Consider the following 15338-nt stretch of genomic DNA (forward strand, 5'->3'; position numbering starts at 1 on the left):
TAGCCACCAGGCTAGGGACAGGCAAACCTCTGGGGGGAGGCTCATTGTCTGGGATTTGAGCAGATGGGGTAGCCCGTTCCACCTGGAGAGCATCATGTGTTGTAAGGGCCTGGATTGAAACTGGGCGAACTCCTCCATGTCGAAGGTGGACACCATTGATCTCAAGGCCTGCATTGCAGAGTTAATCGACACTCTGCGATTGTGAAGCAGTCTACGTAGTCTGTACTGTAGTGCTAAAATCTTGTCTGCTGTCAGGAAGATTCTCTCAACTCAAGAGTCCAGCAGGGCTCCCAAATGTACCATCCTTTGAGAGGGTGTTAGGGAATACTTTTTCCAGTTGAACAGCCAACCGTGCATTTGTAGAAAGGTAATGGTCATCTGCAGATGGCATTGAAGAGTCTCTGGGGAGCTTGCCAACAGTATAAGATCATCCAAGTATGGGAGCAGTTTGATCCCTGGACGACAAAGAGAGGCCGCCATAACTGCCATGATCTTGGAAAAAACCTGAGGGTCCGCTGAGAGGCCAAACGGCAGAGCATGAAATTGGTAATGTTGCTGTAGTGTAGCAAACCGGAGATATTGTTGATGAGAAGGTGCTATAGGTACATGTAGGTAAGCGTCCTGAATGTCCAGGGATACCATAAAATCTCCAGGCTCCATAGCTAGGATAATAGAAAGGAGAGTTTCCATACGAAACTTGGGCACCCTGATAAACTTGTTCAGAGATTTGAGAGTGAGGATAGGCCGATGAGACCCATTGGGCTTCTGAACGAAGAATAGGGTAGAATAATAGCTCTTGCCCCGTTGTGAGGAGGGGGCCCGAATTATTACTCCTAAATTCAGTAAGGACTGAATGGCTTTGTGGAGCAGCAGGGCCTTGGTTGAGTCCGATGGAGGTCCTGTGCAAAAGAACTGTTGGGGGAGTCGCCTCAGGAATGAGAGTGCATATCCGTGGGAGACCACTTCTCTTACCCAGGTATGTGACCTGGTTTGATGCCAAACCTGGGCAGATTGAAGAAGTTGGCCTCCCACCCTGGGAGCCCCCAGGGACAGGGCCGTCCAGTCAGGCTGCTTGCTTGTCCGCAGACTTGACAGGTGGACGTCTAGTAGCCCTGGAGGCCTTGGCTGATGTCTGTTGCCGTGGAAAGGACTGACCCTTGGCTTTGCCTTGAGGGTGAAAGGAACAAAAGGATGACATCCTAGGTTTTGTATTATCGGTAGAGGGCAGGAACGTCATCTTGTAAGCTGCCAAAGTAGTCACAATATTATTTAGCTCTGGACCAAATAGGATGTCTCCCGAATAAGGGAGAGACTCCAGAGCCCGTTTCAAGTCTGAATCTGCTTTCCAGGAACGGAGCAAAACAATACAGCGGGCTACTACCGAAGTGGCAGATATTCCGGAGGCCAGGAGAGCCATATCCATAGCTCACCTAAGTAGGAGGCTGCATCCCTACATTGGAGAGTTGCTCCCTTGAACCATCAGGGTGAAGTGTTTCTTCTCGGGCCTCTGTCCAACTCTCAATGGCTTTCACCACCCAGGCATTAGCCCTAGCAGGACGAGTAATAGCTCCTGTAAGTGAGTAAATAGATTTATGACAAGCTTCTATACGTCTATCTGTAGTCTCATTCAAGGAGGTAGCAGTATGTATGGTGGCATTTTTAACCAAACGAGTTACATGAGAAAGCACCGCCGGGGGAACTTCCCATTTATTGCAATCAATAGCTGGAAGAGGGTTGGAATTTGAAACCCTTTATCAGGCATATTCCATGCTTCACTCATGTGATCAGATAGCTGGTCTGATTGAGGGAACTCTGGTAAAACAACCTTTTGTCATTTAAAAAGTGCATTCTTTTTCTTAGGAGCGGGTTCCCCCCTCTTCTATTTGTAAATTTGATTTTACAGCTGAGACAAGAGAAGGTATATCTAGTTTAGAGTGTGGCTCCTCTTCTCCACAGACGGAGTCAGAGTGGAAGAGGTCTGTGTCTTCTGCATCCCCAGACAGGGAGGATAACAGAGCACGTTTAGAGGGTTTAGTAGGTAAAGGCTTTTCCCTTTGTAGCATTTGCAGCAAGGCTTAGAGGTAGTAGCCAAACTCTGGGCCTGACTCAGAGCCGGACGCTCTGACAGAGCGCTCGCTCTGAATCAGGGCCGGCTCTCTTACTTTTTGGAGCGTCCTCCTGGCCGCTCGCACAGCTGTGGGTAACCACCCACAGCTATAGCGAGCGGCCAAAATGATGGTCACAATGGTCAAGACCATCGCGACCTTTTCACAGATGTTGTGAAAAGGTCATGATGGTCAAGACCATCGCGGTCTTTTCACAGATGCTGGCAAAAATTATGGAACAGAGGGCCTGATTCAGAGCCGGACGCTCTGACCAGAGCGCTCGCTCTGAATCAGGGCCCTCCTACCTAAACTTGGAGCGGTGTCCTGGCCGCTCGCATAGCTGTGGGTGACCACCCACAGCATATGCGGGCGGCCAAAAAGATGATCGCGATGGTCTTGCGACGAGACCCTAAGGTAGGGTCTCCTCTGCCGCAAGCCCAGGAGTGCTTTTGGCTCTATCAGTAGCACTCCCGGGGTAGCCGTCTTTATGGGTCTCGCACTAAAGGGGGCGTGCTGTCGATGTTGATTTACAGCACGCCCCCTTTGGTGGGCGTGCCGGGGCGTGGCTGCCAGACGGAGGCGTTCCCATGGGAACGCCTACCGTCTGGGGCCGGCCCCACTGACATCACTAGTGTCTACCGCAGGGTCTCGTCGCAAGGGTCACCCACAGCTATGCGAGCGGCCAGGAGTGTTACCACCCACAGCTCTAGCGAGCGACCAGGTTGATGGTCGCGATGGTCAAGACCATCGCGACCATCGGGGCTTGCGACGAGACCCTAAGGTTGGGTCTCGGCAAGCGCAAGCCCCAGGAAGCTTCCTGCTCTGATCGAGCAGGAAGCTCCCCACTGACATCAGCAATGATGGCAAGTGGCAAATGGCAAGCGTTCCGTCGGGAACACCTCCGTTTGGCCGGCCACCCCCCCTGCCTGCCTCCCAAACGGGGCGAGCTGTCAATCACCATCTCGCCCCCTTTGGTGCGAGACCCGTAGCGACGGAGCGCCCGTCGCTAGCCGGAACTCGCGCATGCCCATGTCGGAGCCGGCTCTGACGTGCGCATGCCCAGTGGGCAAACATTGACCCGGTTGCGAGCACTCAGCTCTTGCGACCGGGTTTGAATGAGGCCCATTGTCTCCTTTTTTTCTATATATCCCCTATATATACACTGCATACATTGTCTCCTTTTTTTCTATATATCCCATGCTGTGGGTTACTGGGCTTGCGACGGAGACCCTGCGGTAGGGTCTCGTTGCCACAAGCCCTGGAGTGATTTTGGCTCTATCAGAGCCAAAATCACTCCAACTGACATCACTAGTGATGTCAGTGGGGCCGGCTTCAGACGGTAGGCGTTCCCATGGGAACGCCTCTGTCTGGAAGCCACGCCCCCGGCACGCCCACCAAAGGGGGCGTGCTGTCAATCAACATCGACAGCATGCCCCCTTTGGTGCGAGACCCGTAGCGACGGAGCGCCCGTCGCTAGCCGGGACTCGCGCATGCCCATGTCGGAGCCGGCTCTGACGTGCGCATGCCCAGTGGGCAAACATCGACCCGGTTGCGAGCACTCAGCGCTTGCGACCGGGTCTGAATGAGGCCCATTGTCTCCTTTTTTTCTATATATCCCCTATATATACACTGCATACATTGTCTCCTTTTTTTCTATATATCCCATGCTGTGGGTTACCGGGCTTGCGACGGAGACCCTGCGGTAGGGTCTCGTGGCCGCAAGCCCTGGAGTGATTTTGGCTCTATCAGAGCCAAAATCACTCCAACTGACATCACTAGTGATGTCAGTGGGGCCGGCTTCAGACGGTAGGCGTTCCCATGGGAACGCCTCTGTCTGGCAGCCACGCCCCCGGCACGCCCACCAAAGGGGGTGTGCTGTCAATCAACATCGACAGCATGCCCCCTTTGGTGCGAGACCCGGAGCGACGGACAGCCCGTTGCTATCCGGGTCTCGCATATGCGCACGACGGAGCTCTCTCCGTCGTGCGCATGCGCAGTGGGGCAACATCGACCCGCTTGCGAGCGTCTTGCGCTCATGAGCGGGTCTGAATGACCCCCTATATTTACAATCACAAAAGGAAAGTATTATTCCAACAATTTTTATGTTTTACGTATTGAATATTACCATTTTTTCCATATATATCTTTATTTGAACATCTTGTTTCTGACGTTAGTGCTCGTCACATTCCACAATCTATATTACTGATTTTTTATGCGGTACCCACACATATTATACTGGGTTTTTTTCCATAATACTTTGCAGTTTCAGGAAATACCAATAAAAGGAACCAAAAGCAAACGTGATTTTTTTTTTTACTTATAAGCAATAATCCTTTCCAAAATTGTAAAAGACAGATTCTATGGGGTAAATTTACTAAAGTGAGCGTTTTTTAGAAGTGGAGATGTTGCCCATAGCAACCTATCAGATTCTACTTAACATTTAACTTGCACCTTCTACAAGATAATAGCTAGAATCTAACTGGTTGCTATGGGCAATATCTCCCCCTCTTACCCATATTTTTAGGTTTTGACAAAATAAAATCTGCCGTTTAATTGAGAATGCATTTTTTTTTGTAAATGTGCTGTTTCGATTAAACGCTTCCTATGTGTAGGAAGAATATGGTAACCTAACAAGGCCTAACATTTTATATACTAGACAACCCACCTCCTTAAATGAAGATGAGGGGCCTATTCATCATGATGAAGTACGCTCGCCGCGGAGGACACTTATCTCCGGAGCAGTTCATCATTGCTTCGGTGCGGGTGCAGCTGTCCCCGCAATTAGTAGTGCAGCTACTTTTGTGGCTGCATTACTCACATTTCTGCGGCTGGCTTTTGCACCTGGGAGTCAGTGAGAACGGCGGTGGGATCCCTATTCGCATCCCCGAAACTCCTTCTCAAAAGAAGGAGCAGGGCTATGAGAACAAGCGCCATCTCTCGCAGGCAAACTCCGAAAACTTGTAGTTTTCGGAGTTTGCTGAATGTCAGGTGGTCCATTTGGGACCCCTGATGATGAATGGCCCGATAACCTAATTATGCAGAAAGTTGAAACTAGCATTTCCGAATGGTTAACAGGCCATTTATCGTATGATGAATAGGCCCCTATATGTGGGTTCAATTTCTCCTCCCTAATAAATGTTATAATAATTATGCTCAAATACAAAGACACTTTGCTAGGAAATTTATATATTTTCAATAATGTGTGACTTGCCAGTCCCTTGCATTATACTACATATTCCTATATACACACTGTGTGTATATATATATATATATATATATATATATATATACACACACACACACACATACACATATAATAATTCTAAAGGGCGACACTCAAATCAATCATGTAGTAGGTAACTTGATATTCATTGTTTCAGAACTCTTTATTAGGTTCTTTCGTCAGGATGAAAAGAACCTTATAAAGAGTTCTGAAACGTTGAAAATCAAGTTACCGATTACATGATTGATTTGAGAAGTCGTCTCGAGTGCCGGCCTTTGGAACTATTACTGCTGTATCCCCTTACATTGTAAAATTTTATGTGGAGGGCACCGAGCCGCAGTTATCTCAGAAGCCATGGAGTGCCGGCTTGTTGTGTTGTTATATATATATATGTCAGAGGCGTCACAACGAAAGGGGTCATGGCTTCTTTGCCCATGAGGCCAAATCCCCTGATTCGTGCCATTTTGGCCACTCTCCAGGAGCTGCTGGGAACAGGGGCGTCTTAACAGAGGAGGGGGCCCGTGTGCACTCCCTGTGCAGGGCCCCCTCCTCTCTCCGCAGTGGCTGGCAGCCGACTGATGCGGCTGGCCAGCCACCGGAGCGTTAGTAGACTCCGGGCACTAGAGTGTGCTCGGAGTCTACTGTGCATGCGCAGAACGCCGAGAAAATGGCCGCGGCAGCTTAAAATAATATGGGTGCAGAGTGTGCGGTGCGGGACCCCCCTGGACCCGGGGTCCCGTGTGCCCCGCACACACTGCACCCATTATAGATACGCCATTGGCTGGGAAGCCCCCAGCCTCTCCCAGCACAGTGTGAATGACGTGCACATGCACTCGCCATCCATCACCACTGCAGCTCTGCTTAGTGACACCATTCGTGGGGTTGACGCCAAAATAGCAGAGCAGCCCTACTCATACTTGCCGACATCTCGGCAGGGGAATCCGGGAGGGGGCTGGCAGGTCCGTCCAGCAGGGAGGATGGGGGATGGTCAAAGAGTCGGAGCGGGGCCTGCCTACGCGATCGCGTCATAGTGGCCCTGCCCCCCGCTTTATAATGCCATAATTACTGGCATTATAAGGCAGGGGGCGGGGCTACGATGACGCGATTTGCGCTGAATGGCGTCATCACACCCCCGCACTGCCCACTTTTGCGGCTGGCGCGGGGGTTAGCGGGGAGCCGGCATCCATTCCGGGGGACTTGCCTAGTCTTGCGGGGTGTCGGGAGCGGCACCCAATTTTCGGGAGGCTCCCGACAGTCCCGGGAGAGTAGGCAAGTATGGCCCTACTATGTTGGTGTTACACCCACGGATGGAGTCACCCAGGCGGCCCGCACCCCCCCCCCCCTAGTATTGGCACTGTATATGCGTCAGCTCTTTAGCTTTGAGATTAAAGATTTTGACAATGAGGATTTATGGCAGAGAATAACTAGGAGTGGGCAGCAGAGCAGCAATCCAGGGCACATGTAAGATGGAAAAGAGCTGCAATATCACATTGTTAAAAAACAAAATAAATCAGGTGGTGGAAGGTGCTGTGGTTAAAAGAAAAAAAAAAATAGCAGTCAGGCCCATGCAATGTGACTGGCAAATAAGCTGGCAATGTGCCAATGGTGGTGTAATTGGAGAGTTACTGCATATTTATATGCACATTGCACCATTTTATTAATATAAAACGTACACATTTTGTATGATGTATGTTAGATATTACTCACTGCAGTATTTGGAGCTGTGTAATGATGTATGAAATGAGATGTGTGGGTTATTTACCCAAGACATAATAAGAATACACAATCAATAGCACCAATATAAGCATTTACTTATTGAATGCCATTCTACTGTATATATGATAATTACCTCATCTATTTCAATCCGTAACTGGGTTCCAGGTCGTGACACAAGACTGGACTTGCTGCTCTCTCTGCTCTCGGCACGACTTCCGATATCTGCCCTCTGACCTGTAAGTGGATATGAACAAGACCTTCATCAAATGTTATCTTCTGGTGGCATAATGGTGAATAACTATTGGGAACAGTGGGATTGCGGTTATCCAGCATATAGCATCTTGTCCACCAATTACAGACCAGTTCCTAGAACAAATAGCCCTGTCCTGACAATATATAGATCCATGACCAATCAGCTTTACAGTTCCAAATGCAAATATGTACAGTTTAATTCATTGTATAACACAAGTTCAACTTTAACAATGCCAAGCTGGTAGGCAAGTCTGACAACATTGACCTGGTTCCCACTTCCATCCTCAATCACCCATCACCTGTCTCGACTCCATCCTCTGCTCCACCTTCATCTACACTTTGTCTCCACCTCCTGTTTTGCTTCTGTTCCCACTCTGCCTCCACCCCCTCCTCCATCCTCGCCCATCCACCCTGGGCACATCTATTTACTATGGTGGCCTCCTCATCTGTCATGTCTCATCAACAGTGGGACCTGTTGGGTGAAGGGGGTTCCCCACTGTGCATGTGAGACTTAGACTATTACTATATATATTGTCGAAGCTGGATTATTGGCTGAGACAAGATCAGTTTAAAATTGAATCGCAGCGACACCATCTTGCGACTGGCCGCAAGACGCCATTTTGCGAAATGGCCGCCTAAGCGCCATTTTAGATAAACTCACATTTTAGTACATGTGGCGATGATACCATTAGCATCATGCGAATGGATCTGTGACCATTACCATATGTTACGGCGATTCACTAAAAGCCTATTTCATTACTTTACGTATTATAAAGGAAATATTCCAGAAATGGCTTAACAGTATTGCAGTAAGCAAGTGGCCAGGTGACAACTGGCTTGTGTAGATAAGCTTCCTGCATAGTGTTTGTACACTACGGGTGGTCTGGCTAGAATAAATAAGCAAGCTTCCTGCAATGACAGAACACAGGAAAGGTGGGGGGGGGGGCCTGCTGACAGGACATGTAGAACTATCTGGCCCAGCATGCTAAAATGTTAGAGACAAATGCACTCATCTTCATACAGACATTAAATGTCTTTATATCAAACCCCGAATACTCACACATTTCATATTCACACATAAGGTTCCATAAGCATCAAAATGTATGATTTAAATTGGTTATTTTAGTTTAAATGCTGAGAAATAAAGGTTTTTGATAACTAAGGTATTATACATGATAAGCAAGTTGTGTTTGGTCTTGTTCTGATGCGTACGCTTTTTACAGCATTCCGGTATTATCGGTGGAGAGATCGCATCATGCAAACTCAAGTTATGGATCGCAGAACCCACAAGCAACAAAATGTTTAAACTGTTGGAATGTACAGAAGGCGTTACTAGAAAGATTCCCCTGCTGTTAGAGGCAGGGAGAGTCTATTTGAACCAGCCTGTTAAATGTGCTGTAACATATGATACTCCTCTGGGAACCAATGACATCAGCAAGAAACTTCCCCATTGTCCTGCTTTAGTCTGAGGGGGATAAATATGTGTGCCCGGATACTGGTTTTTTTAGTCCATGCTGAATGATGTATGAACTGAAGGTCTCTTACTGATGTCTATCTCCGGGCCCGGAGGCGCAGCATATGTATACTGTACTTGTGGTCTGTATAATTTCCTTTTGCGCCTAAAGTGTGTCCCTCTCTCTCTTTGTCTCTCTCTCTCTCTCTGTGTCTCTCTGTCTCTCTCATTGTATTTATTTGCGCTTATTATACACAGATCATAGCGTGTAACTGACTGTACTTTTACTTGAATAATACTTTGTGCTTCGGAACCACATGTTCTGAGTCTGGAGTCTCTATTTATTGTATGACTGCGTACGCAAATTAGCGTCATCCTTAGAGGTTTATAGGAAGGATTTTAGAAGGAACAGGCAGGGGTATATAGAGGTTCATTTTAAAATCAACAGATGGGGGCTCATCCAGTGAAGTCACTTACCTACTCACACGGCACATACGGTTATCGATGTCTCAGCAAAGGGTGGAGTGGCCACATGCAGGGTTTTCCTGCAACCGCTTTGTGCTGAAAAATCGCTATCCGTTTTCGTGTGAGCAAAGGAAGCTGACTAGAATCCAGGGACAAGAAAGGAAAAAGTTTGTTTTCCTTTGTTGATAGAACCTAGCGTTTAAAGGGGTGCCGTAGTATTGAGTATGCGGCTGAGTCGCAGTTTTGCGCACAGAAAAGACGCACTTTTGCGTACGCAGTTAAAAAGTCATTATACGGTTGTGTGGTAGTCGCATTAATGTGTATGCGGCTGGTCGCACAACAGCGTACTTCCGGTTCTGCTGCCACGTCTTTGAACAAAGCCATTGAGGTTTACATTTTTTTTCTATTACCAATATCTGGGTTAAACGTGTATTTTTCTGCGCAGGAAAAAAGTGTGTAACAGTGAATACTTGTTGACCAAAGTTAAGGGTATCGTATGATCCTTAAGGGCTAGGTGCAAGGGTTAGCCTAGTCACTCGGTAAGCAGCTTTACCGTTCTATACACAGTAGCAGGTGTACATGTTGTCTTTGTTGTATAGAGGTGCGTGAGAGTAGCCGACATATAAACTCTCATAGGTTTGGAAGTTGCCTTACTAAAACGTATCCGGGTGTGGAAGTTGCCTGTTTCAAATCTTATCTAGGTGTGGAAGTTGCCTTACTAAATCTTATCCAGGTGTGTGGGCGCTGCCGACTTAAATCGTCCACAGGTAAGTGAAAGTATCTTGATTGTCTTTCACCAGTTTAAATTTTTATTGAAAAGCGTAGGAGTTGTCTCAGAATGGGAGCCACGCAAACAGTAGAGATGTTAGGCAATGATGTGCTGCTAATGGAGGCTCCGACTGAATCGGCCCGTCGTATTATGCATACTAAGTACGGTACTTATGCAATAAGGTATTGTGATTTATGGTTTAATGTGACGAGGAAGAGTGTTAGACCGTTTCCCAGAATTGGTAGTTTTGATAAAAATGTGTTAGACAATGTCCAGGATCACATTAGTATGGTGCGATCCCGAGAGAAAAAGATTAAGTATTTTGAATGTTAAAAACTATGGCAGCATGAAGGGGATGCTTGGCTTAAAAATGTGCAACTAGCGTTGCGAGCGCATTGCCAGAAAATACATCCGCGACGCTGAGTTGCAATACGGGCGAGCCGCAAATTGGCGCACGTGCGACAAGGTAGCGTCGTGGAGAGTATTGCCAGCAGTTCACGCTCACCTCCCCCACCTTATGTGGATGGAGGTGCAAGTACAGTTACAAAAAAAAAACATAAAAATGTAACAAGCAACTTGTACCCTCTCTTAAGCAAAAATGTTCATGATGCGGATGATGAGCCTATTGTAATGTCTGCCATTTCCCATGCTGTGCAAATGATAGATGCTGCATCACCACAATCACGGGTGGTGCCGCCATCTCCATCGGTAACAGCAAGGGAAGTGTTAACACACTCTGCACCCATAGAGGTAGTTGTTAATACCATACGTAGCAGCAGCAGATTAAACCCCCAGCCAGGTAACCAGGTCAGAGGTAGCAACGCTGCTGGTCTGCATCCCATTCGGACAATAACTGTTCCAAATGGAAATGCAGATGCAAACGGTGTAGTGCCCACGAGGGAAGAAGTAATGCATTGTCCATGGACAAGAGCAGAACTAAATTCCATCATAAATGATTTCCCCAATCCCAAAAAGGAACTAGCCAAATGTCAAAGATTTTTGAGAAATTTGGGTAGTTCTCATGAGCCCACTAATAAAGATTGGCGTGTGGTGTTAAGGGCCTGTCTACCACGCAATACCGACGTGACAAAATTTATCACGGACTGTGTATTGGATGGCGACGTTCCCTTAACAGACCAAGTAAACCAAGGTAACATTTCCCGCATTGTGACTCAATTGGGTATATATTTTCCAGTAGTAGTTAACTGGAACAAAATCTTCACAATCAAACAAAAGGAGAGTGAAACTGCAGAAGACTATTGCGACCGGGCTCTGCAGGCTATCACCCAGTACACTGGGATAGAAGATATTAAAGATAGCACTCACCACAGGGGAATGATAGTCACGGTACTCATGGACGGTCTGAAAGACGATTTAAAGATTCGGGTTCAGACCTCACAACCTGGCTGGAGGGGACTCACAATAGATAACCTCATAGAGTCTGCCATAGAACATGATAAAAAATATCACAAAGAAGAGAGAGACCCAGAGCGAAAAACTAATGGCTGTCAGTATCCAAGCTCTGGAAGGAATGACAATAACATCACAGCCAACCGACACACCTGCACCCACACACACACCTGCACCTGAACAATTACACGTCCTCACCAATCCCACACAACAGCAAACACATCCTTACCCCACATATCATACACAACCACAGGTCCCATACTCATATCCCCCACAATATCCTTACCCTCCCTATCCTTACCCATACCCACCACCTTTCCCTCTTGCTCCAATCCCACAACAATCTTATCATCCACCCCATTCAAAATTATGTTTTAACTGTCACCAAGTGGGACACGTAAGTAAGAACTGCAAAATGAAGAACACCACACAGGAACACGAGTGTCAGGGTTCAGCCTAGGATCGGCCTCTCTCACCTCCTTGCCGGCTTCCCCTGACTTCCTTGCGGTCAGACGTCTGGTGCAGTGATGGATGTGGGCTTCTGCCTTAGGTGCTTTTTGCGAGCTTCCATGGTCGGCTGTGTGTGCTGGGGATCGGAGTTCCCATCATGGGCGCCGCCATGACAGTTCCTCTCATGTGACAGTACTCCTAACCTATGGTAGCATGATTTCAGTCAGCTGATGCTGTGCTCCAGTAATCTGCTACCCCTGGGTATAAATCCGCCTCCAGAACTCCAGGAAGACGCTGTTCAACTTCGTTATTCCAAGTGCCTGTGTTGCTCTGTGCTAAATCCTTCAGCGTGTCGCTTCAGCCTGCTCACAGTTTCCCAGTTTCCTGTATTAGCTTCCATGCTAAACCTTACTCTGAGACTTAGCTTTCTCACAGTACTTCAGTGTTTCATGTCCCTTCCCTGTGTGTCTTTGTATATGTGCTGCTAATGCTATTGCAGCTTTCCTGTGGCTATTACCCTGTATCACTGAAGTGTCAGATTACCTGCTGGTATTAATTAGCTCACAGCTTGTCCTCCCAGCACATGTCTGTGTCAATCTGCTCTGTGTCTTGTCAGTGCAAATCTGCACTTGCAGTTAGCACTCTCCCAGTGTATGCCTATCTTCTCTATATGTCTTGTCTGTGCAATCTGCACCTGCATATATAATTATTCCCAGTATTTTGCCTTTGCCCAGTACCAGCATTTCTAGCTCTCCCAGTATTTGGCCTTTGTCCAGTACCACATTTCTAGCATTCCCAATATATTCCTTGAGTCCACTCTACTCTTGTATGTGCAATCCCTAGTATATGTTTGTGTTTTCCTGCATATTTAGCAAACTCCAGTACCTGCCTGTGTCCACATCTCCCTGAGCTGCTGAGCTAGTCAGCTCCTGGGTTTCTTAGTGATTCTTAGTACATTCTCAGTAATCTCATGCAAGCCGGTGATCAGGAGTTCTAATTGTGTTCCAGTGTATCTCCAGTGTTCTAGCAATAACTTAACGTAATATAGTTTCCAGTCTTCTGCCATTCCCAGGTACCTGTCCAGAGGGCTGCGACCTGCTCACTTGGTGCAGTGGAAAACCAAATCCCAATTGGAGGGGTCACAGGAGAAAACCACCAAGTGAGTTAGACTCCGCGCCTCTGGGCAGGTCTAGCCAAACCTGAGTTCGGCCGCAAATAGGAGACCTAGCCACAGTCACTCCGATAGTCACCTGAACCCCCCGGCACACCGTCCTCCACAGAGGATCACTTTCACCGGATTGTGACGAGTTTCCCATGGGTTCATAGGTAACCCCAGTATCTTCTCCCAGGCCTTATATGACTGTTTATAATCTTTTCAACCTATCAATGGATCTGTTCTAATGTAAAATGTGGATGATTTATTGTTGTATTTTAGGTCATGTTTAAATTATATTAAACGGTTGTGCTTTATCTCCCACTCATAGGACACAATGTTGCTGAGGATAAACGGTAGCCATGCCAGGCTGAGGTCGACTACTCGGAATACTATCCAAAACAGTGGCACAGGCATTATTTAGAACAGTAGCTATTAATAACAAGATTTAATTGCAGGAACCTGTATGCAGATACTATATCCCTAGAATTATTAAAAATGATAGGGGGACTTATTTTACAGGTGATGTTTCCAAGAACACGTGTAAGATGATGGGTAACAACACTGAGATTATCCCAGACTGTCTTTTCCTTTATTTGCCCCCCTTTGAGATACTGTTCAAACAGGCAGCCTCATGTGAAAATATGATAATGAGGTTACTGTGCAGGGTCTCACGAAGATGAATGAGAATAACCGAAATTGAAAGTGTTATTAACTAACATGTCTAATGCAACCTGTCATGATGTCAAAATCTGGAAGAATTTGCTATGATCCAAATTTTTTTTAGCTCAGGTCGTTTGACTGATCGGTGGAAAGGTCCGTATCTGACGATACAGCATCCTCAAAGGGTGGCTGGGGAAGATACATGGGTCCATTCCACTCACTATAGGGAGGTTAACCAACCAGTGGAGATACAAGGCAGAGACAAGGCCGATAACATGGACCTGTCGATTGCGAGCTTGTGCCGGAAGAATTAAAAAGGTGACGGTGAGATATCTGAGCTAAAGAGATGTGTAGATCAGTGCTTCCAGCAATGGAGTGGTCTGCTGTGGTCATCCTAGTTCTTTTTTTTTCCAGAGTTTTGTCATGATGATATGTTTGGGGATACTCAGTGTCTGTGATGGAGGACCGATAAAGGAAATGTGAGCTGACGGCAGAGCTGATGGAGTGGATTCAGGAGGAGGAGTGCAATGCCAATCAGGGGAGTTTCTGACCAATTTTAGTATTGTAATTGTTATGTTATTTGGGAAAAATACTTCCAGAAGTTATGACCCTCACACATGATTGAAATGCTTGGTATACATGAACACACACCATCACCATATCTTCACACGCAATATGAACACAGAGGCAAGAGAAATATGATATCTGGGAATGTGCATAAAGCCGCTCAGTTAATTAGTGAGACAACTGGCTTTCAAGTTTTAGTCGCACTGGATCCCACCAGAATTGCTCAGGGTACATTAAATTTTAGATATATCCAGGAACTTGCTAAATTGATAGATAATATCACCGAGATGTACGATGACACATTCAGGTACACAGGGAGAGAATTGCAAGCGTACAAGAAAGAACTGGTGCAACACAGGCTAGTGTTGAATTATTTAACCGCTGTTACTGGAGGGTATTGCGTAACGTTAGTCACCCAATTTGGAGTAAAATGTTGCACTTATGTCACCAATGATACCAGCGACCCCAAGGAGGTGATAGACCAGAAGATGGATGAGATTCTGCAGCTAAAGTGGGAATTTCGTAAGAACCATAACGTATCAGTGGCTGAAGCAGGGGAAAAGATAGAAGGATGGGTGTCATGGCTGAACCCAGTGAAATGGTTCTCAGGTCTAGGGGAATGGGTCCAGGAAGTGATTGCCAGCATAGGCAAATTCTTGATCCTTATACTGATTGTCATCATAGTAATTGGCGTATGCGTCCGGTGTGTTCCTATTGTGTTGAAGTGTGGAAAATGTAAAAACAGAGTGAAACTAAAGAAAGAAACTATGATGGTGGTCAGAAATTATAATATGTATACTGAGGTAGACACAGAACTGCATTACAACCCTGAGCTAGGAAGTACCATCATTTAATGTATTATATTTAGACATGCATAGAATGTATTATTGAAATGTTATTTATAGAACACCTCAGACAATGTAAAGTCTCAATTCCCCTTCAAGACTGCTATTATAAGACTGGTGCATTCCCACACCTGTCACATGATCTTCCAAGATCCGCGGTGTGCGTATAATAGTAGTTTTATGTCCCCAACCAGAGACACATTATTGATGGGTTAAGAACCACCTTGTGCCATCCCATAATAACACTAAATAAAATGTAAATGTAAG

General features: G+C 46.6%; 1 protein-coding gene across 3 annotated transcripts in view; it reads right to left on the reverse strand.

The window, feature by feature from the left end:
• The window catches only part of LOC148506323 (EF-hand calcium-binding domain-containing protein 6-like), a 192593-nt gene that overhangs the window by 139131 nt on the left and 38124 nt on the right, over positions 1-15338 (reverse strand). For all 3 annotated transcript variants that reach the window (XM_088447002.1, XM_088447003.1, XM_088447004.1), the window contains exon 3: positions 7178-7278. In XM_088447002.1, coding sequence (XP_088303128.1) covers positions 7178-7278 — 101 coding nt within the window. The remainder of the gene's footprint in view (positions 1-7177; positions 7279-15338) is intronic.

This window comes from Taudactylus pleione, unplaced genomic scaffold (genome assembly GCF_031769625.1).
Source record: "Taudactylus pleione unplaced genomic scaffold, aTauple2 ptg000408l, whole genome shotgun sequence".
Lineage (NCBI taxonomy): Eukaryota > Metazoa > Chordata > Amphibia > Anura > Myobatrachidae > Taudactylus > Taudactylus pleione.